This window comes from Sminthopsis crassicaudata, chromosome 6 (genome assembly GCF_048593235.1).
Source record: "Sminthopsis crassicaudata isolate SCR6 chromosome 6, ASM4859323v1, whole genome shotgun sequence".
Classification (NCBI taxonomy): domain Eukaryota; kingdom Metazoa; phylum Chordata; class Mammalia; order Dasyuromorphia; family Dasyuridae; genus Sminthopsis; species Sminthopsis crassicaudata.
In genome coordinates, this window is record NC_133622.1 from 156,894,678 (window position 1) to 156,920,815 (window position 26,138).

Here is a 26,138-nt window from a genome sequence, read left to right on the forward strand (position 1 = left end):
GTCACTGTGCTGAGGAATCAGTTAGAAGATGATCAGTTCCTGTTCTTAAAGAAATACATCTTCTTAGGGGAGACACAACCTAAGACAGATAACTCCTTCCCCCTAACAAAGACTTAGACCTCTTTCTAGCTCTAGGAATGCAGATTGATCAAGTTTATAGTCTGATGAAATCTGATTTTTCAAGGGAAGGAAGGACCGCTGAAAAAACAATGCACTTTCCTCTCTGACCCACACTGTCTGTACAATTCAAGTCTGGTTTGCCAAGGCAGAGCTTGAGTTTTCTTAGTTCTGGATTATCTTTTTGATACTGGCCATATTCTTCTCCCACAGCTACTGTAGTGATTACCTTCCAATGGGCACCCAGTCCCAGGTGTTCTCAGCCTCTTTAACATAAGAAAAACATCCTTCTTAGGATCTTAGGATCTTTCCAATGCTTAGGAGAAGTAATGCCATATAGAAAAGGCAATCATTTAAGTCAGTATGTGTTTGTTATATGCTTACTATATGCCAGATATGGGAATACAAATATAAAAGGATGGGATTTGTGCCCAAGGAGTTTATTTTCAAATAGGAACAGATAAAACATGAATGATAATTGACGAGTGGGAAGTTTCTCATTTGAGGACATGGTAGAAAAAGTCTTATGAAGATGTGTCAGCAATGCAACCTGTAGAGGATTGATATGATTACTTTGAGCTCCCTCTTTAAAATTAAGATTATAATTGGAATCAACTAGGAAACTGAGCTTCAGAATCTGGTTTATCCAGGCAGGAAAATGTGCTCATTGCCATGTGCACATATTTACATTGCTATAGGGGAATGTATTGCTAGAAGTTGGCAGTGTAAAGAGTCATTCTTTTCTTACTAGAATAATAAGGGAGATGCTCCTTAGTTCCCAAGTTTAAGACTTAGAAAAAAACAAAACCAAAAAAGAATAGAGATACTTAAATGAAAGTTTATTGAGTGGGCTTTTCTCTGGTTCAATGGCCAGTTGTCTTTGACACAGTGGGTTCCTTCTCTCTTCCTTGGACCGTTGAATTCTGAATGCTGGAATAATGGTTTGGGAGACAAAGAGAGGAAGTGGAAAGTTGAACTTGGAATTCGATTGCAATAAGAGTCAAGGACTTTAGCCACATCACTTAATCTCTCTAGATCTTAGTTTTCTTATTTGTAAAATAAGCAGGCTGGACTAACTCATCTTATATCAGTTATACTCCTAGAAGGACCCTTCTAGCCTTTGATCTATTTTCCTATCTGTTACACGAAAAAGTAATTAATTTGGACCTAGAGTGCTTAGGTTCAGAATTTGACTCCTCTTTCTTACAAAGACACATCTCTTAATTTCTCTGAGCCTTGGTTTCTTTTTTAAAGAAGGAAGTAGAATTAGGTGACTTTCAAGGTTTTTTAAGCTTGTAAGTCTTTGATCCTAAAATCTCTTTACAAGAAGATTATATGAAAGAGAATGAAAGATTAATGGCAGTTATCTTTTAAAGGTTTTCCACCCACACACAAATCTTTCTCTTGCTATCCCAGAAAAATTTTAGGAGGAGACATGTTACTGATGAGTTGAATCTTTGTAGGTAATTTGATGGATCTCGCTTTGTCAAAGCACCTAAAAAATGAGATATCTATATTTATGTGTGTTTAATAAGGTATTTCTATATGATTGTTTTGACTTTTTAAATTAATTGAGTGCATAGAGACATTATTTTTTAATTGCAACTAATACTTGCTTTAACTAATTAAGTTTCATCCTTTGCAGTGAATTTATATTCTTTAAATTTTTTTTCTTCTGTAGATGATAAGATCTCTTAGGAGATTTGATTAAAGTCAATGAAACTATACTATTTTGTACTTGTAAGGTGATGGCTATTTAATATCTGTTTAATTAGCTTTTGACCAAAGATTCCAGCCCATTAAAAAGCTAGTTAATATATGTTTCACATAAATACATTTGGCTCAACATTCAAAGAAAGTTTTTCTTGCGTTAGGGTGACAGATGTGGTGATCATTCCTCCTTTTACTTAAATAATTAGCAATACTCTAGTGAAATAACCCTAGACAAAATGATACCAAGCCAGCTGTGTGATCTCAGAGCTCTCTCTGTGAATGTGTGCCTCTCTTTCCATCAGCCTGGATCATTGATGGCATTCCCTCCTTTGTGATATTTCCTCAGTTGTTTTTAGTTCTATCATGTAATATCCTGAATTAACTTTGGAATCTTGCCTTTCAGTTTAAAAACAAAACTAAAAGACTTGACAGGAAGAGAGTAGAATTGAGGGATAGAGATCATGTATTAACAGGTATGAGCATTACTGATATGAAACCTGGCTGAGCCCTTTTCAGGGATGCTTATCCACCTTTCGTGTCTCTCTAGTACTTAGCCCTTACCTGTGGCTCCAAGAAGCTATAGCATGTATAGTGATGATATCCTGAAAAATACTGTCTTGACAGACAAGCAAAACCAGGTTGAGGATAACCGACAGACCTCAAACCCTTCAGTGACTTAGGGGGATATCTTCCCCAAGCATGTGAAGAGTTCCCCCTCGTATAATGGACAGATAAGAACAATTGTTACAATGACTGTGAAGATAGCTGAAGTTCTTAAAACTTGGTTAGATGTTGAAACCAAAATTATCCATTGCATTCTGAGCTGTTGCCAGTTTTTTTGACTTTTGCCTTATTAATGGGTATGGATGACTTTGGAAGTGAGTGTGAAGTTGATGGCTGCACAACTCTTCCTCCCTTAAATATAATGCACATACAAATCCAGGAAGTGTATTGATAACTTTGGAAAGAGAAGTTTTGGTTGGGATAATGAGGTGGAAAGCCAGATTGTAAGGGGTTAAGAAAAGAGAAGCAATTCTTAGGGAGGTAGAATAATTAGCCTTGGTAAGGAGTTAGGCTATCCCTTCATGTAAGACAGGATAAAGGAAGAGATAATGGCAGAAGACATCTGAGTGAAATGAAATGAGGAAGAGAAAGAAGCTCATAGGAAATGGCTTCAATTTTTTTCTGTACAATACAAGGCAAGGTACTCAAGTAAAAGAGTTGAAGAGATGAAAGAAGAAGGTAGTTTTCAGAAGGGAAAATGAACAAAGAATAGGAGAAATGTGGGGAGATGGAATCTCAAGAATTGTTGAATTAAGTGAAAGTTTTGTATTCATGGGAGTATTTGTGGCCAACAGGGAGGGATCAGATAGATGGTAAAGAAATTAAAAGTTATAAAGAGGGAATGGGGATGATAGTGTGGACAGACTGTTGCAGAAGACAGGATAGAGAATGAGAATGAAAATGCATATAATGGCATTTTTCTTGGCTAGGAGAAGGGTCCAGCTCTTCATGTGAAACAGAGTGCTATGTGCGTTACAAAATATGCACAAAAATAGAAATTAAAATGAGATGAAAATAATTTAAATTTTATTTATATGAAAGTAATTTCGCTATAATTAAAAGAATATTAATATATTTATTGATGGTATACTCCATTATTTAAAAAAATCATGTCTAAGTATTGGGAGATAATTTTTTTTAATTAGTATTTAATTCCCCACTAAATACATATAAAAACAATTTTTAACATTTGTTTTGTAAAACTTTAAGTACCAAATTCTTTACCTCCCCTCCCTCTTCATTGAGAAGTCAAGCAATTTGACATAGTTATACATGTGTAGTCATACAAAACATATTTTCATATTAGTCATATTGTAAAAGAAAACACATTAAAAATAAAGTATAAAGTATACTTTGATGATAATTGTGAAAATATGTAGAAAAATGTACATTTAACATATATTGCATTGCTTACCATCTAGGAGAGGAGATGTGGGGAAAGGAGGGAGAAAAAAATTGAAACACAAAGTTTTGCAGGGGTGAATGTTGAAAACTATCTATACATATGTTTTGAAAATAAATAAATAAATATACTTTGATTTGCATTAATTCCATCAATTTTTTTTTCTGGAACTGGATAGCAGTTTTTAAGTATAACTCCTTAGGAATTGTTTTTCATCATTGTATTGCTTCTCCCCAATCTTTTGTGCCTTCTGCTGCTTCAGAATTTGTTTTGAGCCACTATTTAAAGATGTTTGGGGGGAATTTGGAGGGCTTAGATGAATGTCTGACTTTTCTCCATCATCTTGGTTCTACCCCAATAATTTTTGTTAATAATTTTCAAGCTCTTAATTTAATCAGGGTAGATGATGAAGTAAATTAATTTTTAAATACTTAAAAATAAAAAAAATAATACAATAGTTCAGTAATAGGTCAAAAAAGTGAATGTAACAGGAGTCACTTTTGTGCAGATATTCACTATCTAGAATTTAAAATTAACAAGCAAAAATCTTCTCTGTTTTCAGCTCAGAAGAAAGTTTTCCAGAAGAATCTATTAGTTTTTCTTTATGTGGTTCTGCCTAATCATATCTTAGCTTACAGCTCATTTTTGGATTAGAACTATAAAATACAGGAAGTGAAGTAACATGTAGTAATTATGGAAAGGTAGGTTAGTGCCAAATTGAGGGTTTTTTTTTTCTTTTTTTTTATTTTTGCTTAGCTGCTTATGCTTGAAGTTAAAGGCAACAGGAAGCTATTGGAGTTTAACTAGTGGAGTAAGGGAGTGACATGGTCAAACTTGTATTTTAATCTTACATCCCTTATTCCTAAATAATCAATATAGAGGAGATTGGCTGGGGAGAGAACTGGGGCAAGAAGGGCAATTAGGAAGTTGTTGCAGTAGCTGGGTAGAGAAAAGGGGACAAGATTCAAAAATATTATGGGAATAGGACAGAATAAGAATTGGCACTGATTGGACATATGGCATGATACAGGGACTAATGGATGGTTCCTGATGTTGTGAATCAGAGTAACTAAAATAGTGGTTGTGCCTTTGGTAAAGGTAGAGAAGTTCAGAAGAGTTTATGGTGAAAAATATGACTACTGTGATCTATGATCTTGTGATCCTATTATGGGTCTTACAATCCAAATAATAGAATGAAACCTGTGAAAAGGGAGGAGGGTAGGAGGCAGGACATGCTGTAAATCCTTATTATCTACTTCCTGGGAACACAGAGCTTTCATTGTATAGGGAGTGCTGAGAATGAATTGTGTGTTAGTAAATAGGAAGATGGAGTGGTATTGGAAATAAGCACTGGATTTAGTATTCAGGGGAAGATAGCATGTGACCCATCTTTCTCACCTCTGATTCCTTTGTACCCCTAGCATTTATTGCAAAAGAGAATCATTATCAGCATAATAGAAAAGATCTTTCTTCTGTATTCCTCCTGTCATACATATTAAACTTAAAAAAATAAAGCTAAATTATTTGGGAGTTCATTGTTTTATGAGGCTCATTTATATGTGAATTTGGTCCTAAAATGGGATTAAACTGAAAGTTAGAGAGGTGGTAAAGTTGTTTAGACTTTTAAAGGTCTATGAATCAACTTCCTTCTTTGGTCATTACTCACAGTTAATATGCAGCTGTCATTAGTCTTTGTATTATTTTGTGACCTTTGGTTGGTAAGCCATCAACAGCTGCCTTTGCATAGCTGACATCTTAAACCTATAACTTGGCAAGCGGAACAGAGCACATCAGATAAATATACTTAAACATATTTCAAAGAAAGAGAAGCAGAACAGAATGCTCCAATTGCCTCATCTTACAGCTTGTTTGATAGAGATAATTTTAGTAGGCATATGGTATAGTAAAATGTGCTTTCAAAAACATTGGCCACAAACTTCTGCCAAAAATGAAATAAATAAATAAATAAAATGACTGGTAATATAATCTCTTGTAAAAGGCAAGATTGAAAGGCTTTTTGTCTTCATGTTTAGGATAGAAAAGTAGGACATTACTATATGCTGACAGTTTTGTGGTTTTTATCATTGAGATAAAAAAATCAAGGCAAGTATTTTATGGTTAATTAGAGTAAGAAACCATTTTGTCTTCCCCCTCCCCCACTTTGGCTAGTCATCCTGAATCTGTTTTCCTTAAAATGAGGTTTTGCTTAAAATCAGATTGGTAGGTTGATTGATTGCTTCTGTTTCCATTTCTCATGCTTAAAAAAAAATTGTGACTTTAATTTACACAGCTTTTCAAATAAAAATAGAAGATAATCTACCCAATAATCATGGATTCTGTGATCAAGAGAGCAAGTGATACAAGTCTGATATTTAATCATTTCTTCTGAGTTCTGCATTCTGCTTTGGAATATATTTTAGTATGCTAGATCACTGTGATTAAACAATAGATTGAATAAGTGCATTGAAACACTGAGTTAAATGTCACTGCCTTGTAAATGTGAAATAGGATAATGCAACAAATAGAGTTCTAAGGACTTGAAAGAATTAATGTATTCTCCTTACTGCTCAATACATGAAAGAAACTGGAGAGACAAGCCCATAATATCTAGCTAATTAGATAATAATTATTTGTGAGTATGTCACTTTTCACATGATATTGTAAGGATGTTATTGATGGTTACATTTATCATCCCTGATTGGCAGCATGCATCTTCTTACAGTTGGGAGTCCTAATACTGGAGGTAAACACTGAGAGGCATATAATGTCCCAAGGTAATCCATCTGAAAACTATTACTCAAATGATTCTCATTGTCCTCCAGCTGTTTAATACATTTAAATATTCATTAGCATTTCCCAGGAATAGTTCACTGAAAATATAAGGCTGAGTCAGTAATGCTGTTCCCCCCTCCCCATTTTATTTTATTTTATTTTTACTGCTTGATATAGTTATTTAAAATTTTTATTTTTCCTCAGTTACAGTCAAAACAATTTTTTTACATTTGTTTCTAAAACTTAAGTTCTAGATTCTCTCTCTCATCCCCACCCCCAGACCCTATTTAAAAAGTATACTTAGGAATTATGCAGAAATTTCCATAAGTCCTGTTGTGAAAGAAAATGTAGATTCCCCCCACAAAAAAAGCCTCAAGAAAAGTAAAGTTTTAAAAAAATAAGAGAGAATTCTTCAATCTGAATTTAGACACAATTAGTTCTTTCTCGGTATATGAATAGAATTCTTCATCATAAGTGCTTCAGAGTAATTATGGATCATTATAGCAGTCATTCACAGTTGATCATCCCAGAACGTTGATTTTATTTGTACACAGTACATTTCACTTTGCTTGAGTTCATGGAGGACTTTCCAAGTTTTTACGAGAGCATCCTGTTCATCATTTCCCATAGAACAATAATAGTCCATCATAATTATATACCAAAATTTATTCAGCCATTCCCCCATTGATGAGTATCCCCTTAGTTTCATTTTTTTGCCCTTCTCTGAGACGAGAGCTACTAGAAATATTCGTGTATAAATAGGTTCTTTTCTTTTTTTTTTCCCCCAAAATGTCTTTTGGAATTCATGCTTAGTAATAGTATTGTTAGGTCAAAGGATATGCATGATTTTATAGCCCTTTGGGCATCTTATCTTTTGATCATTTATAAATTGGGGCATAGCTCTTTTTTTGTTGTTGTTGCTGTTAATAGGATTCAATTTCCTTTACATTTGAGAAATGAGGCCTTATTAGAGAAACTTGCTTCAAAATTGTTTTTACTATTACTATTGCTAATTGTATTTCCCCCATTTATTCTATTATCTCTCCCCTCTCACCCTGTCCCTCCACAAAAGTGTTTTGCTACTGACTACTTCCTATCTCAATATGCTCTGTCTTATATCACCCTCCCTCCTTCTTGGATGTCATTCCCCTTCTACTTTCCTGCAGGATAAAGTAGATTTTTATACCCATAGTGAGTATATATGTTATTTTCTCTTTGAGCCAATTCTGATGAGAGTAAGATTCATTCACTCACCCTCTCTTCCCTCCTTCCCCTCTATTGTGAAAGAAATTTTTGTGTCTTCTTAAGGCAGATAATTTATACCATGCTACTTCTCCCTTTTCCTTTCTTCCAATACAATCCTCTCTTACACCTTAATTTCATTTTAAAAATATTATCTCTTTATATTCAACTCACCCCTGTAGCTTTCAAGTGCTATAATGAGGAGAAAGTCTAATGCAAGTACCATGTAGGAATATAAAAGGATAAACTTTATTAAGTACCTTATGATAACATTTTCTTGATTACTTCTTTATGTTTCTCTCAAGCCCTATATTTAAAAATCAAATTTCTATTCAGCTCTGGTCTTTTTATCACAAATGCTTGAAAATGCCCTCTTTCATTGAATTTCCATCTTTTGCTCTGAAGGATTTATGATCAGCTTTGTTGGATAGGTAATTCTTAGTTGTAATCCTAACTCCATTGCTCTCTGGAATATCATATTCCAAACCCTACAGTACTTTAATGTAGAAGCTGCTAAGTTTTGTGTTATATTAACTGTGGCTCTATTATATACATGAATTGTTTCTTTCCAGATGCTTGCAAATTTTTTTCCTTGATTTGGGAGTTCTGGAATTTGGCTATTATATTCCTAGGAGTTTTCATCTTGGGATCTCTTTCAGGAAGTAATCAGTGGATTCTTTCATTTTTTGATCACGATTTTTACGTAAACCAATACTTTTAAAATGATCTCTCTTGGATCTATTTTCCAGTCAATTATTGTTCCAGTGAGATATTTCACATTTTTTTCCTTTTTTTTCTTCCATTTTCTTTATTGTATCTTGATTTCTTACAAAGTACTGTTTTAATTCTTTTAGAGTTATTCTGTTCTTAAAAACAAAGTGATAGATTTGGATTGAGGAAAACCTGAGTTTAAACACTATCTTAGACATTTGTTAACAATATGACCTTGGGCAAGTTATTTTATTTCTCTGTGAAAGGCTTCTCTGTTGTCTACTTAGCTTTTCCTTCCCCTTCTTTCTCCTGAATTAGAGTTTCCAAATTGTCATTAACTTATCAATGATTATTAGTTCAAATCAGTTCCAAATAAATCTAATTGATTTAAGCTAAATAACATTTGATGAAATCTCTAGTAGGTTAGATAAGAATACAAAGTAAATCATTTTTTGTGTGTGTGTGTGTTTTTACAAATTAGCAGAATTTTAATTTTGATCTTTTATCCAAGTTAAAAGAAAAAGTTCCATATTTCAACAATGGAAAATAAGGAGGACTTATACTTCATGTGCATTTAATCTCTGATAATTCTGTTCTCTGGCTCTCTAGAGTATTTCAATAGAAACAAACACAACAACCACTTTTATACAGAGAAAAAAGTATCATTCATTTAATAAAATGTAAGTTGTCACATGAAGACAGAAACATTGTAATCAAATACACAAGGCCTAGTATTCAACAAATAACAGTTATTTCACATTGCATTTACTTGTTCATATATTTTTCATTCATGCTCATTCTTATACACAGTGGAAAATTCTTTGAATGAATGGGTAACACTTACGTAAGAAAGGTCTGGCAAAAGGCTTTATTGTAATTGATTGCACTTCAAATGCCTTTCTGTCTCACAACAGGGAGAATCATTCCTCAATAAAAATTTTCTTATTTGGAAAAAAAACAAAACAAAACAAACAAAAAAAGCAATTCAATTCTTTTATGAGAGAATCTTTCATTAGGGGGATTAACCCTACCCCCAAATCACTATACCCATTTAACCTCAATTTGTATACTTGCTACAATGTTTAGTAATTCACTGCTTGGCCATCATTTTGTGACTACTAAATTAAAACATCATAGCTACATGTTAAAGTTGCACATTTTAATAAAGTAAACCAGCCATTCTAAGAGCCTGAATTAACACTTGGGCCACAAAATTCAGTAATTCTTCTCCCACTCCTGCCCAGAATACCCTCAAACTATTTTAACTTCCAATTGACTAGATGAATTTTTTTTTGTTGCTTGTATGACCAGACTTAAAAACTTCTGATCCACTTAAGATTCCCAATGAGTAGTGAAGTATTACTTTAAGACATATTGGACTAACATATTTAATTTCAAGTTTCCTACTACTTATTTCTTTGTTCTTGAAATTCTCATTTAAAACAAAACAGGTAGGAGTTTTCCCTAAGTGAATCAACAATGGTCTCTGGGAATGTGCATGGTAAGAGTTGCATGTAAACTAACATAAAAATATCAGCTAATAAAAATCCAACAGGACAATTTCTCAATTTTACCATTTCATTGAAGAGAGAAGTATGGAAGTCCAAATATGGCTATGAGTTAGCCACCTGATTTTGCAAACAGCAAATGTGAATCAGTCTTAATCTTTCCTTGTGCAAATGAAGTAATGTATCATTTTTCCTGGTGATTTTTAATAAGGATGATTATCTCATTAGAGAACACACAAAGACACATATACTTTCTCTTTTTCTGTCTCTCTGTCTCTGCCTCCATCTCTGACTCTCTCTCTCTTTTTTTCTCTCTGTCTCTCTCTCTCTCAGACACACACACACACACACACACACACACACACACACACACACACACACACACATACACACACACACAAGCAGTCACCGATATGGTGTGAAAATGCCTATGGTAATCTAAGCTTTAAATATGAATACAGACTAAAAGTAGACCAACACACAGACAGTTCAGTTCATTCCTTTCATTTTTCAACCTATACTGTTCAGAATTACAGTCCAGTAAAGAGTACAAGCTCCTTAGAACTTATCATATGTGTGAAGAACTAAAATCCAAATCATCTTATTCTATAAAGAGTATTTGAACATCTCATATTTATTTATGCACACACACACATACACACCCCTGCTCATAGATACCCACACACACACATACCCACACACATATATATTCAAAAGGTATACACAAAGGATTTTTCAAAAGTAAGTGTAGTGAATAGTGTCATCAAGTTCTTGGTGTAACACTTAATCATGGAGGTGACCAGTCTCTATAATAGTTTATCCTATTCTGTTGAAGTAATATCTGTGCCAACAGAACCAGTCTGATCCTGTGGGAGTTCCATGTTGAAGTCAAGAACTACTTCATCTGTCATTTCTTGAAGGAATATATTTACTTGGTTTTGTGGAGTTTTTAATGCTGATCATAGCGTCTTTTGTTTGTTGTGTTTAGACATTTAATGTTTCAAACTAATTTCAAATTTGTCTATTAAGATGGGTTTCTTCTCAGGGTTCAAAGCTCCTCAATGTAGCATCCATAGACTTAATTATACCTAACATTGACTTAATTAACGTGTTCATTGTCATAGCTGTCTAAATTCTAGCTGCTATATTATTTACCTGAGCACTCATTCTCAAGAAATTAATTGCTTGGTTTTTCTGATGAATTGTATTTTCAGCATGTATTTATGCATATCTGTATTGCCTTTCTGAATGACCTTTTAAATATAGTTTTTTCAGCTTTTTCTTATTTATCACATTTTTTTTTACATTCTTCTTAAGCTCTTTTTGACCAGACTTAAGGTTAAATAGATGTTTTTAAATGTTCCATAATTGGTCCTGCAGTTTCTCCCAGGGATGGTGGTGGTGCCTCTGGGGTACCAGAACTGTGTAGATTGCAGGATGCAAATCACTGGAGCTCCTCTGCCCAAAGTATATTATTTTTGCAAGCATCCTTTCATTTATCAGCTTCTTTACCCTGGATAAAGAAAGGAAATGAGGCAATAATGGCAATTTATTCTTGATGAAGCTGTGATGGATCTTAATAATCACCACTTCCTTTTTCTACTTCTTTGTCCCATCTTTAATACATTTTCCCAGCATTAAAAGAAAGGAAGTTTATTTTCCAAATAGAACATTATATTTATAGAGACATTTTCTATTGCCTTTTAAAAGAAGTGGCTGCTAACATAGATATATTAATTGTTCCTAAGAAATGTTATGAGTTGGCACCATGTCCATGAAACTATGGTTTTTAAAAAAAACTTCATACTTCATGAAATATTGCTTGCATTTTAACTCACAGTAACCAGTGTGCAAATATTCATTTGCTCCTTGCTTTGTGACTATCTAATAAAAGATTTCCACTTTATGATCCATTAAAATAGGTGAAAAATTAAGTAAAATTGTGAGACATTTGCTGGAAGTAATAAATAATTTACCTCCAGTTTTCACAGACTGAAAATTAAACTGGCAACTACTCAAAAAGTTATTAAAATTATGGTGACTAAAGATATTTTGAAATCAAGTGCTGGTATTTAATACTTAACATAGCTTTTTAAAAGTTAGTTTTATGAACAATAAAGAGCATAAATTGTTATAAATGGGGTTTTATTTTTGTTCATGTTTCAACATTTTCTTTCAAGTTTTGTCTATGTAAATTGTCATCCCACAAATCTATATTTTGCCTACAATCATGCCATCAATGTGTTTAAATATATACCCAGATAAGTTTGTCTATCATAGGTACTATTTAATTATACAAACTAGTTCAGTGTTATATTGTAAGCCACCATTTTTGTAACTGCTTTTACAGGAATCAACAAATACTATACATGCCAACATAATAAATTCTCCATGACAAATTGGAATATTTAGATTTTACAAAAAAAATGTTTTTTAAAATGTCTTTTAGTCCAGCCATCTTGCTACTAAAATTATTATTCTTCAACATTGTTGGCATAGGTCATCTATTTTTTTATTTGAAAACTTCCAGAGACAGAGACTTCTTTCCTTCAGATTGAAGATATGCTCACTTTTGAAATGCCTAAACTGCCCTAGTTACATGTAAAAACAATTTTAAACATTCATTTTAAATCTTTGAATTCCAGTTTTTTCTCTTTTTCCCTTATCACTCTCCTGTCCATTGAGAAAACAAGGAGTTTGATATAGTATTCATGCAAAACATTTCCAAAATAGTCATGTTGTAAAAGAAAACTCAGACCAAAAAAAAAAAAATCCTCAAGAAAAATAAACTTTTTAAAATGTATGCTTCCATATGTATTCATACACCAGCAGTTCTTTCTCTGAGGATAGACAGCATTTTTCATCATCTGTCCTTCAGTATTGAATTGGATTACTATACTGATGACAATAAGTGAAGTTCACTGCTGACCATCTTATACAATATTATTGTAACTTTGTGTGCAGTGCATTTCACTTTACTTCAGATCATGTAGATCTTTCCAGATTTTTATGAGAGTATCTTGCTCATCATTTCTTATAACACAATCATATTCCATCATAATTACATAGCACAATTTATTCAATTGCTGTAAAGATTTTTGTGCATATAGGTTCTTTTCCTTTTTTTTTTTTTTTTTTTTTTTAGTTTCTTTTGAGATAAATACCTGGTAGAGTTATTTCTAGGTCAAAGATATGTATGTTTTTTATAATTAAGTAATTATTTTCTTTAGTGGGCTTTTGTACCTCTTTTCCCATTTGACCAATGTAATTTTTTAAGATATTCTTCTTTTTGGTGAATTTTTGTGGCTCTTTTGCCATTGGTCAATTCTATTTTTAATGTGTTATTTTCTTCAGTATTTTTTGTGCTTCTTTTACCAAATTGTTCATTCTCCTTTCACAACTTCTTTCATCTTATTTCTTTCTTCCATTTTTCCTTTCCCATTTTTATCTCTTTAACACTTCTAGGAATTCTTGTTGGGCTTGGGTTCAATTAGCATTTTCTTTGAAGCTTTTTTATTAGCTATATTTATAATATTATCTTTTTCTGAGTTTATTTCTTTATCTTCCCTGCTACCATAATAGCTTGTTATGCTTAAGTTGTTTTTTTGTTGTTCAATTTTTTCAATCTGTTTCTTGACTTTGAACCTCCATGTAAGCAAAGACTAATTTTAAAATAAAGTAGGCACTGTCCCAAGCTTCAGGCTTTTTGTATTGCTACTTTCAGAACTAGCTTTGTGGGTCTACAAGTTTTTGGTGGTTCTTAGATAATATGATTCAAGAAGAGGGATAGTTACTGCTCTCCTGGTCTGTACCCCTATTTCTCTGCACAAGTGCTAGTTCTCCTCTCTTTTTTAGAAAGATGATCAGATTTGTTGCTCCCTTGTGACTGACCATTAGTATTCCTCTGTGTCTTGAAATAGCAATCCAGAACTGTGTAGGCACAACAGAGTTGCCAGTCAGTGCTTCCAGTATAGGATCACCTCTGATCTGTTGTCTGACCCTTTTCCTGTCTCTGGGCTGAGGAGTCCTGAAGCTGCTACTTCTAATTTGGCCACTGTTGCCACAGCCAATCTTGTGTGGGCTTTCAATAGGAGTTCACTCTGGCATCACAGACTTATTCTGCTTATCTTTTAATCTTTCTAAGGCCAAAAAAAAAAAGTCTCCCCTCTCTCTCTCTCTCTCTCTCTCTCTCTCTCTCTCTCTCTGTATATATATATATATATATATGTATATATATATATATATATATATATATATGTTTGCCTCTGACACTCCAAAATTTGAATCATAACTTTATTTTAAAGTTGTTTGGAGGAGAATGTTGGGAGAGTCAATTGGGTGGCTGCTGCTCCTCTGCCATCTTGGCTCTACCTCTCTATTACTTTGCTTCTGAAAACAACTTGTGATACAAGAGAGAAGAATTTCCACTTACAGCTTCTGGAGTGAAAACTTTTAACAACTATTCTAAAATAACATCTATAGATAGTGGATGGAAAGGGAAAAATCATGGATGATTCCTTTTTGACTAATTACCTTCCTCCACAATTTTTCCTATAAAATAAAAAAAAAATCTTTTAAAATTTGCCTATTTAGCTGGATAAACCAATTATATTTTAAAGGATTTCTTCATCAGAAAATCAAAATCAAAATTAACTTAATAAAGGAAAAATAAACTCTCTACCTGCTTACATCCTGTTTACTTCTCTCTACCCCCAAGAAGTGTGATGGATGTGGGTTGCTGATATTGGGGTTTAGGAGACAATGCAGAAAGAGGAACCTGAAGATAGAGATGCTGAACTGTTATGTCAACTTCCTGGCCAACTTCACAGTGTTGCTTAGCATCAGTCTTGTTTATTGCTAACAAATCAAGAGTAGAAAGAAGCTGTTCCTCCTCTGCCATCTTGGCTCTACCTTTCTACATATACTTCTTATGTAGTGTGTGCTGGTGTGCTTCCTGAATTTATTTTTCCCCTCTTCAAAACATAGCTGATTTCTTTCTTTCTTTCTTTCTTTCTTTCTTTCTTTGTTTCTTTCTTTCTTTCTTTGTTTCTTTGTTTCTTTCTTTCTTTCTTTGTTTCTTTCTTTCTTTCCTTCTTTCTTTTTTCTTTCCTTCCTTCCTTCCTTCCTTCCTTCCTTCCTTCCTTCCTTCCTTCCTTCCTTCCTTCCTTCCTTCCTTCCTTCCTTCCTTCCTTCCTTCCTTCCTTCCTTCCTTCCTTCCTTCCTTTCTCTCTCTCTTGCTCTCTCTCTCTCTCTTTCTCTTTCTTTCTTTTTTTCACAATTAGGGTTATATTCCTATAATTATTCTGTACAAGAAAAATTAGATCAAAAAGGAAAAAAAGGAAAAAGGAAACAAAATAAAAAAACAACAACAACAACAACAAAAGTGAAAATACTATGTTGTAATCCACACTCAGTCACCACAATCCTCTCTCTGAGTACAGATGGCTCTCTTTATCACAAGACTATTGGAACTGGCCTATGAATCACCTTGCAAATGAAAAAAAGCCACATTATGATACAATTCATATAGGCCTCCTAAATACATATTAAGTTCCAAGGAATCTATTTAATACAGTTCTAGAAAGTCTCCAAATCAGCATTCTTCAGTGAGAGGTGAGGCATTTGATAGCTGGTGGACTTGGAGATCAGTCATACCCTAAAACAAAATTTTCCAAATTCAACAAATGATATTTTTATATTGATTATCACAGAGAAGATTCACAGCTTGCTCTCTCATTGCTGAATTCATAGGAATAGTTTACTTGCTCATTCCCTCCCACCCTCCAGTTAGTGGAGTCCCCCATATTTTCCCATTGAGAAGGATTTAGGACAAGTAAACAGAAGCATGGACAAAAGCGTAGTATTCATGAGGTAGTCTAAACATATGAGGACGTCCAATCATCTGGGATTCTCATCCCTTCCTTCTTCGTTTTCTATACTTAAGCTATCAAGTCAGCCATGAGGTTGTTCCATACCAGTCTTGCTGCCTATACTAAGCCAGGTCTAATATGGGCTCTTCTGGTATTTCAGGTTTAGGATTGGAATTAATTGAGACCATAGTATACCATTTAACCTGTAACAAAAATAAATCTATTTAATAAGTACATAGAAAAGGATTGTCAGGATCTGATGTTACAAGAATATGATTGGTTACATTTTTCTTGCTTCTGCATTTGCAATGGGTGTTTACCTGGCCAGGAGAGTACTCCTTATTTCTTATCCTGGTTTAAGTGATCTGGAACCTACATAAGTTGTTTGAGTTGACTTTTTTGCTTTTAAGGAAAAATCTATTCCAGCCTCTAGGGAGAAGATATAGGATAGGAGATGGTTTGTGTTACAATTATAGTTTGTAATATTAATCTGATACTTAATGTGTGATATTTTATAATGCTAATTATCTTTTTCCTGTAGGTGTATGCACATAACCTCTTCTTACTAGATTATTAATTCCTTGGGAACAGGGCCCATGTTTTATATGTCTTTGTAATCCAGCATATGTCTTGCACATAGGTGGTATTCAGTATTTGCTAATTGATTGTTCTGCTCTATTGGAAACCTACAATATTTCTATTTTGTGTAAATGATACATATTTATTGTATATATGATACATCTAAATAATGTGCTTTTCCCCACATAATCCATATGCATACATATGTATATATTTCAGTTCAGTTAAATATTGAATTATTTAAACAATTCAATTCAATTAAAAAATTTAAATTTTTTAATTTAAGCACTGTGATAATACAAAGATAAAAATGATATTCAGTATATCCTTATCAGATTGAATATAATGTGCACATATGGTACCAAAAGGCAGTATTTGTTATTTCAAGAAGGAAAGGGCTTTTTTTAAATTAAAATGAGACATCAGAATTGGACATATAAGAAGTTAGAGCCTGAATAATTTTTTTAAGGAAGTTAGAGATTCTCTCAGAAAGAAGTGAGGGTGAAGCACATTTAAGACATGGAGGATTTTCCACAAAGCAGAGAGATGGTACTTTCATATGTGAAAAACAGCTAACAAGCTAATACAGAAGTAGTAGCTCAGTACCCTAAACTCAAAAATAGGCAGCCAATATTGATCACATTAGAGAGGTGAAGAAATAGGGATGCAGAGAGATTGTGATTTGCCTAAGGTTATATAGTTCCTTGAGGACAGAACACAGATCTTCCCACTGTTATCAACTCCATTCTATTGGATTTTAAATGATTCAAAAATAATCAGTTGATTATTGTAGAATCATATTGCGAGATTGTTCTAAAGCGCTGATTTGATCACATCACTCTTATGCAAAAAAAAAAAAAAAAAATATATATATATATATATATTAGTGATTTCCTATTGCTTCTAGAATGAAATATAATCTATTTACTTTGATATTTATGGTCTATGACAATCTATATTGACTTCTAGATTTCTGCCTCCATATTTCTTGTCACACATTTAATTTTCTAGACAAATTAACCTATATATTGTTTTTTGAGCTCACTATTCCATCTCTTCACTTCATCTTTGCATGTTCCTCTGTGTAGTTTCTTTAACTTCCACCTATCAGAAATTACTAAAGATTTTACCTATCAGAAACTACCTAAAAGGTTTAGTGGCTATTCCTACTAGAAACCCTTTGTGATTCTCTCTAGTTATAAGTTTTCTTTCCCTATTAAAATATTTATGTACATGTTATACTTTGAAGTAGAATATAAGCTCTTTAAGGTCAGAAACTATGTATTTATATGTGTGTATCTTGTATCTTCAATAATTGATCACATTGAAAAAAAGCCTTCTATATTTTGCTTTAATTAAAAACAAAAGAAAACCTTTTCAAATAATCCCACTTTGAAGATATGTTTCAGAGAATAATATGAAGAGCAACACTAAGCTGCTTATTCTGCAAAGAAGACATTTTATAAATGTTTGTTAAATTGAATTGAATTTTTTTAAATTGAAAATTCTTGGTATATTCTTCTTTCTCAACTCCACAGATTAAACATGCTTGGCCTATATTCTCTTTGTAAATTAAGCAATTACCTTATAATTTCACTTATTATTTCACCTTCATTTCTGTGGATTTGCATTCCAAAACAGTTGTTCTCACTTTGTTTCTCATGTGAATTTTGTCATTGTAGAATCATGGTTTTCTATCCTCCTGATTACTTCTGCTTTGCAGGCCACATATTCTGTTTTCACAATTACTTTTTCTCTTTTAAGCCATTCAGCAACATCTGCTGTGGTTCTATACTTTTGGGAATTCACAAGATCCTCTGTCTCATCTGGTTTTGATTAATTTTTCTGTGTCTTGCAATATTTATTCTTAGATGTCTGAACTCATTTAACTTATTTGGAGGGTTTCTTTCCTTATCTTATTAATATCTTCCATGTTGTTTTATTTCTTATCCTCAAGGTCTATAAATCAATTTTTTTTCCTCCTGACAACTTTGGTAATTTCAGTCCTTTCTTCTGTATTTCCCTATCACTCACTTTTTGACTCTTCCCTTTGCTAAAGAATTGTCAAAGCTAGAAAGATATCACTTTGTGGTTGCTTAAATTAGCCGGCATGGGAAAAAATAGTCAATGATTTCTGATGAAGGTTTTTCAAAATAAAATTTCTGATTTGTTATAATCCATATCTCTTTATAAAAGTTTATCACAAAGTTATAGTTTTATTTAAATTGCTTTCTCATTTTCTTTTAGAACTCTTGAAGTTTCTGTGAGCTTGAATGAAGGAAAATCCATTCTCTACAGTTCATTGACAGTTACAGCTACAAAATGTGTAAGTAAACAAGAAAATACTGTAAAGATTACATTTGGGGACTGGATATGCTAAGTTCATCAAATACTAGAACATGGCAGAGCTAACTATATTAGATATGAATTACTCCAAACTTTTACTTTATGTTTTCTGGGAATTCTAGGTGAATTTGTGACTAGTGTATTTTTTTTTTTAACTTTTAGATGCTCTAGTGTCTTTTTGTCTTCATTTGTATTTGTCATCATTTGTCACCATTGATGATGGAATTCCTTTTTCATTCTTCTAGCTTTTCTTCCCAATTTACCTTATTTGGTGCTGTTTTCTGTGCCCTTTGTTTCTGCTAATGTTTTCTCTGGTTATTGTTAATTGCATCTTTCAAGCATTTTAGGAGCAATTCAAGTTGGAGACATGCAATCTTTCAATACTCCCAAACATGTCTGACCTAGCAAAGTCTGATTTCTGTCTTCCTAATCATAATTTTATAAGCTCCTCAACTGGTTTTGGTCTCACAAATACACCTGTGACCTTGCTTTTGATTGGAAATCTAATGGAATATTGCTTGGCCCAACTACCATTAACTAGCTGGAAAACTCTGTACTTTTATGTTCTAGAATGGCAGACTCCCCCCTATTCCTAAGCTTACTACTTTTATTTTTCTTCTTTAAGGCTTCAGGTTGATCTGAAGCCTAGAATTGAGACCTCATTTCACTCAAAATGTCAGAGCCTCATAGTTGCTGCTTTTTCCTCAATACAACTCAGTTTTATTTCACATGCATAAGTACACAAAGACATTTACCACATGGAGCATCTATTTATTGAAATTTGGCAGACATTTCTGCTCATTTGTGACCTATATCAATTTTAAGCATCACAACGTTTTCATAAGGTGTCTTCTTCATGTCATCTTTTGTTTGTGATTGTTAGTGAAGTCACTCAACATTTACAAGAAGTCCAAATAGAGTAAAAACAAATCCATAAAATACTAAAAACTTACACTGGGATGACAATATGAAGTTTACTACACTACTGAGAGATCTAACATGGGATGAAGTTTGATCCGACTATCTTCTTGCACAGAGATTGTGAGGGCTAGAAAGATGTTAGCTGGGGCAGCTAAATGGTGTAGTTGGAAAGAACACCAGCCTTGGAGTCAGGAGGACTTGAGTTTTCAAATCTGGCCTCAAACACTTAACACTTATTACTATCCATGTGACCCTGGGCAATTCACTTAACTCAGATTGCCTAAAAAAAAAAAAAAGAAAAAAAAAGAAAAAAAAAAAGATGTTAACCACTGGAGCCTTTTTTTTACTTTCTTTAACAAAAAGGGATTGCAAGTGGAAAAAGTTTAAGAAACCCTGATCTAGACTGTACATTTTTAAAATTTTAAATATTCTGCTCTTTTCATTCATTCATTCATTTTTTAGCCTTCAGTGCCTTGTTGCTTGTGAGTACTCAATTAATATTTATATAATGAAGATATGCTTGGTGTTTTCATGCTTATTATGCCACAGTTCTTTTTTATTGTCCTGACTCAGTTTCCCTAATTGTTCTGCCTCAGCTTATAACTGTTCTGCTCAATCCTGCAAAACCACCTCTCCCTCTTAATTTGTTTGTTTGTTAATGTTTGATAAGGATAAAAGATCATATATTTTAGAATATCAGAATGCCTCTCCCCATCCCAAGCTATCAAAATATCCCCATCTCCGGGGTGCCTCTCCCTATTTTGTCATCCCCCTCTGTAGTGGCTTAGCCCACCCTGTCAGAGCCCATTCTTGCTGTCAGCACCCTGATTTCGCCCCTGCCTCAGTCTACCCCCTGAGGATGAGCCATGTGTATATATGTCATTGAGAACTCACATTGTTTGCTGGATTTTTGGAGATGATAATGTCATTTAGTCTTGGGACCAAACTATGGATCCATTTGGTCCCAGTAAATCTCTCCCTTTTCAATAAATTTTTAAATACTCTCTAATCTCTATCTTGCCTCAGTTTCTCCAGAATTACATTTTGATTTCTGTTTTTGAATGTATATTCACAATAATTTGCTAGCCATGATTTTTTTATGTCTATTCTTCATTACCAGGCCCTACAAATTCTATTTTCTCCTATATTTCTATATATTTTTGAGAAAATCTTTGGCTTATGACTAGAAGATAAAATTACCTTCTAAAAGTTTTAGCAGAGTTAGGTTCTTAGATTTAATTTCCTTATTAGTGTACGAAGTTTGAATTTTCAAAAAAGAGGAAATGCAAATATTTTGCAAGATTAAAAATCTTCATTGTGGTTTCACTTCAGACAACTACACTTAGGAAGTTAAGTGGGGAAAAACATTATATATTTAAATGTTCGATGCAATACAATTCCACAAATATTAAGTTTTTAATATTTGTTGTGTTGTATAAAAGAAGTACTGAAGAATATGATGAGGTTGATGAGTCAGAGAACCAAAATATGATGAGGTAAAGTGTAGTTTTGGGGCTCCTGGTATGAGAGGTTTAGATATGATGAGGTTTAGATTTTGGGGTTCCCTTTAGTAGGAAACCAAATGATAAGGTCTAGATTTTAGGGAACCAAAATGAGATTAAAGTTTCTGGTAGTCAAGGAGTTAAATGATAAGGTCTAGTGGCAGGTTCGAGGTTCAGGGAACAGAACAGAGAGGTTTGACTCCCCTGCAACTCCTTGGAATTCGGCACAAAGGTAGGGAGTTTTTGGGAACTCCCTTCTGGCAGTGCAGATTCTCTGTAAAGGAATTTACAAATCTGAAAACCTAGATTGATAAAAGGTTTATTATAGGGATTGGGAAGTAAGGTTCTAGAAATCCTGACAGAGAGGCATAAAGTTTCATTAGGAAAATAGGTGAGGGTAAAGAGAGGGTAGCACTGAAAGAGAATATTAATCCAGCAGGAAGAGGTTTCCTTGGCATAGCATGGTATAGCTTAGCATGGCACAGCATGGCATGTTTAGAACCTCTGAAAAGAGAGGATTTGAGATTGGCTCTTTTATAATAGGAGCTTTGGCTACAAGCTGAAGGGGGATAGTTCCTGGAGTCTCAAGTTGGCTTATCTATTAGCTGGGTTTCAGCTTGAGCTGGAATTTGAATAGAATTCAATAGAAGATAACAGAATGAAACTGTTTGTCTGGTTTCCCACAGGCAGGGTCCCTCACTGAGGCAGAGTTGAAAGATATTTTCTCCTTCAAGGAGTTTTGGAGTTTTGGGGTCCCTTCTTCAAATTGACTTTGCTAATGCCAGTAATAAATTTAATCATAGAATAGTATTCAACATTTATGTCTTTGAGTTTTTGAATCTTTATGTATTCTTAAGACATTCTTAAGACATCTCTTGATAGTTTTGATAAGTTCTTTAGATTTCTGTTGTTCTTAGAGTGGACGTTCAGTTTCCATTCAGTAAGTAGTCTTTCAGGCTTTCTGGCTAAAAAAAATTTTTTATTGTTATTTTACAAAATTCTTGTGTCTAAGAAAAAGCAAAGCAGTGTAAGAATTCTTCTTGAAGATAGACTAAAACATAATTACAACTACATGCAGAAAGCAAAGGGCTGAGAAAGTAATAAAACATCATATACTGTAAAAAGCTATATTGACTTTGTTTACTTACCATAAAAATAATAGAACTTAGAGAAACTCTTAGAAGTTTCACAAAGTTTTAATTTTAGGGATCATTATTGATTCTCTGATTTAACTGAAATAAGTAAATCCTCAATGAAATTTTCTCCTTTATCAAGCAGATTGGTACTTTCCCTGCAATTTATATTCTTTAAAAAAGTGTCTAGATCAGAGCTGTCAAACTTTCAGCATCTCTTAGTGAGTCTGGAGACAGATTACATGTAATTGGGAAATTTTTAACAAAATAAGCATACAAATGATATAGATAATGTTAATTTGTGGTTTTCTAAGACAATAAGCATCTGATAAGGCTCTTTTTTCCATTTAAGTTGGATACCACTGGCCTCATCAATGAGAGATTGCTGCTGTTGAGGATCACAGAATTGGTATATGTCCAGTATGGGATTTATTCTCTTCTTCCCAAATCTTAGGCCACTTCTTATACTAGTATTGAATTTGGAGCCAGGGTACAAAATCTCAGTTCATCATGTGATCCTCTTTGGTGAGCTTTGAATAGTGTACAAGATACGAAACAAGGTAAAAAGCAAAAAGGCAAAAATAAAGTTTGGAAACGATTATATTTTTGCACTTTCCTGCTTCTTTTAAAACAAATCTATTCTTGGGATTTGGATTACTGTTTTGCTGAACACTGGCTTTTCTCTTGCAGTCCAGTGGAATTGCAGCTGTCATTGCAATTTTGGTGCTACTACTTCTAGTGGGCATTGGCTTAATGTGGTGGTTCTGGCCCCTTTGCTGCAAAGTGGTGAGTAAGAAGACATCAAGAACATCAGGTTGTTATTGTTGTTGATTTGTTTTTGTTTTTGTTTTTTTAAGAAAAAAAATCTGAAAATAATGGACTAAGAGGAAATTATTGAAAGATTTTGCCAACAGAAAAGAACCTGTTAGTTTTCTTAGTCATTATTATAGTTGGTTAAGTTGGTTGTTAACACCTCTATGTGTCAAGAAATGTTAATGACCAAATTTCCTAGATCACTTGATTTTGAAAATTTTGTATCTGAGGGAAGGATAAGGTTGGAAGGATTTCCCAATAGATTCTGTACAAGAAAAATCAGAAATTAAAGGAAATGAGATTATGTCAGATTTCTTTAGCAGAAGTTGATAGTCTGCTCAATATTATTATTGAAAGTTTATAAGAGTTCTTTGTTTTCTCTTTAACCAGTTAAATATGTTTGGTGTTTCAGGACCACTTTCACATTTAAAAGGCATTTTACAATTATACCATGGAGTTGTCAAGTATATCGAAAAAACTTGCAGATATGATCCAGGAGCATGAAGTATCTGTGAAAGTCTTAGGGGAGAACTTCACTTTGCATCTTTTAAATACTATTCATGCAAGCATTCTATGCTAAGTAAAAAGAAAGGAAAAAGATGAGAAACATTTTTTCAGAAAGATCCAAACAATCTCTTTTGGATTCTTCTTTGTTTCTACAAATACCAGTATGTAAATGATTTCATATAAAAACACTCCTTCAGAGCCTTCATACTTCTAAATTTAGGGGAAAATGTTTATTGAGTAAGACCCAGAACATCATGCAATGCTCCATAGTAGATCATGTTTCTATTACTTTTGATGACTGGTCTGAGATTTGCATTTATTTTAAAATATCCTTTTAAAAACTCCACTCTGGATTTCAATAATTTGATATGGTTTCATAAGGCGAATTTTATAGTTCTTATTCAATTGCTAAGAGTTTTAATTATGTCAGAGCAGCAGAATAGAAACAGTTATAACAGAGATAGTAAACATCCCGAATTAGTCCATTTCCTGTGTTACTGTTTCATATTCAAGCAGTTTCCTGTCCCAGTTCTCTTGAGTAGAGTTCTGAAATTCTTAAAAGAAGGAATAACAAGTGTTCGGATACACTACTCTTCTAAAGATAAGACCCTAATAAATCATGTTGTCCAGCTGTGGGTTTCCTGCTTTTCAAAGATCACAGATGAATGATTGTAGTGTTCAAAAATGTCGCTAATGTCAGACTTCTGGGCACTGCTGCTTAAAAGGACATTGTTAAGCTAGAAAACATGCAGAGGAGAGCAGCCAACATTTTGTGGAGATTTGAGTCTTTGTCAGGTGAAGAGCTGGGTAAGGAAATGGTCATATTTAGATAGAATATGAAAGCTATCTTCAAGTATTGAAGAACTATCTGATGGAAAAAAGAGGTGACACTTTTTCTGCTTGTCCTCAAAGAGCAGAAACAGGAACAGTGTAACTGATAGAAATAGTGGAATAGGTAAGTTTTCATTCATTCATCTACCAATTAAGATGATTAGAAGCCTTTGTGAACTCTATTCAAGGGATCAGAAGCAATGTGATCATAAGTAAATAGAGCTTGTAGTTTTTAGTACAAAAGGGAACAAAATCCATTCTCTATGTCCTTGTGCAAAAAGAAAGTAAAGAGAAGTTGGGTGCTTTGCATATGAATTGGGGCCATGCAAGAGATATAATTGCCAGTATCCTGACTGAGATGTTTCAGAGATTGGTCAGCCCTCAGTTGACAACTGTACAAGGAAAAAATCATGGAGACTTTAAATAGAGTAGAGGAATTTCAATATTCCTAATGAAAAAAATCTGAATTGACTTAAATTTTTGAAATGTAAACAAGAAGAAAACATATATTTGGAAGGAGATAAATGATGTTTAAATGTTTAAATTTTAATTGGAAGGAAAAAAGCAAGCACCCTTTCAGAATTTCTCTTCAAGGGTCATAGGGAGAATAAAGTCATAGATGAGAATTTATTCTATTTATTTTGAAAAGAGAGGAAAGGGAAAAGTAGGGATGACAGGAATGCTCTACAGAAGGGATAGGAACTTATTTTTCCTCGTATTTGGGGTGCTCCAAAAAGATATATAAATGCCTTCTCTTGGGAGTTTGGACTTTGAAGGGAAGACATTGATTGATTATGTGATGGTATGGCACAATCAAATTGATGAGATCTAGATAAGGGGTAACTAAATGAAATTAGGTTTACTTGAGGTCTAGTGGCAGGTTCGGGGTACAGGGAATCAAATGGAACCTCCCCTGCAACCTCTTTGGATTTGGTGCAAGAGTCCCCTGTAAAGGAATTTACAGACCTGAAAACCTAGATTGATAAAACAGGTTTATTATGGGGTTTGGAAGTAAGACTAAAAGGTATTAGGTAAAGAGAGGAAGACACCAGAGCCAGAGTGGTTCCAGTGGGCAGAAATCCTTTGGCATGGCAGGTGTCAGGCTGCCAAGTTTGGGACCTCTGCAAAGAGAGGACTTCAGCTTGGCTCTTCAGCTGAAAGGGCTTGTCAGTGGAGTCCCAGGTTGGCTCTGAGCTGGGTTTCAGCCAGGGTTAGAATTTGAATGGAATTCAGTGGGCTTCAGCACTGAGCCAGATAACAAAGATGAAAATTGTTTGTGTTTAGGGTGGAGTCCCTTCCCTGAGGCAGAGTCCAAGGAGGTTTTCTTTTTTAAGAGTTTTGGGGGTCTCCTCGTCAAAATGAAGGTTATTGTATTTTGTATTCAATTTTTAAAATATCAATTTGGTTTCTTGAATTAAAAATAGGGGATACCTGGAAGTATATGTAGGTGATAGAGAAGAAACCAGTAGATAAGGAGATGCTGAGAATCAGAGTGGGGAAAATGGTTAAAGGAAGCAAGCTACAGGAAAATATGGGAAGGAATAGGATTAAGGGCACGGATAGAAGCTTTTTTGTTTTGACAAGGATATAGGCAAGACATTCTTTTC

At 33.7% G+C, this 26,138-nt stretch overlaps 1 protein-coding gene and 1 pseudogene across 2 annotated transcripts in view; one reads left to right on the forward strand and one right to left on the reverse strand.

Moving 5' to 3' along the window:
- ANTXR2 (ANTXR cell adhesion molecule 2) overlaps positions 1 to 26,138 on the forward strand; it is a 204,187-nt gene that overhangs the window by 79,054 nt on the left and 98,995 nt on the right. For both annotated transcript variants that reach the window (XM_074274312.1, XM_074274313.1), the window contains exons 11-12: positions 18,726 to 18,804; positions 23,071 to 23,166. In XM_074274312.1, the coding sequence (XP_074130413.1) occupies positions 18,726 to 18,804; positions 23,071 to 23,166 (175 nt within the window). The remainder of the gene's footprint in view (positions 1 to 18,725; positions 18,805 to 23,070; positions 23,167 to 26,138) is intronic.
- LOC141546221 (charged multivesicular body protein 1B2-like) lies at positions 10,836 to 14,929 on the reverse strand (annotated as a pseudogene).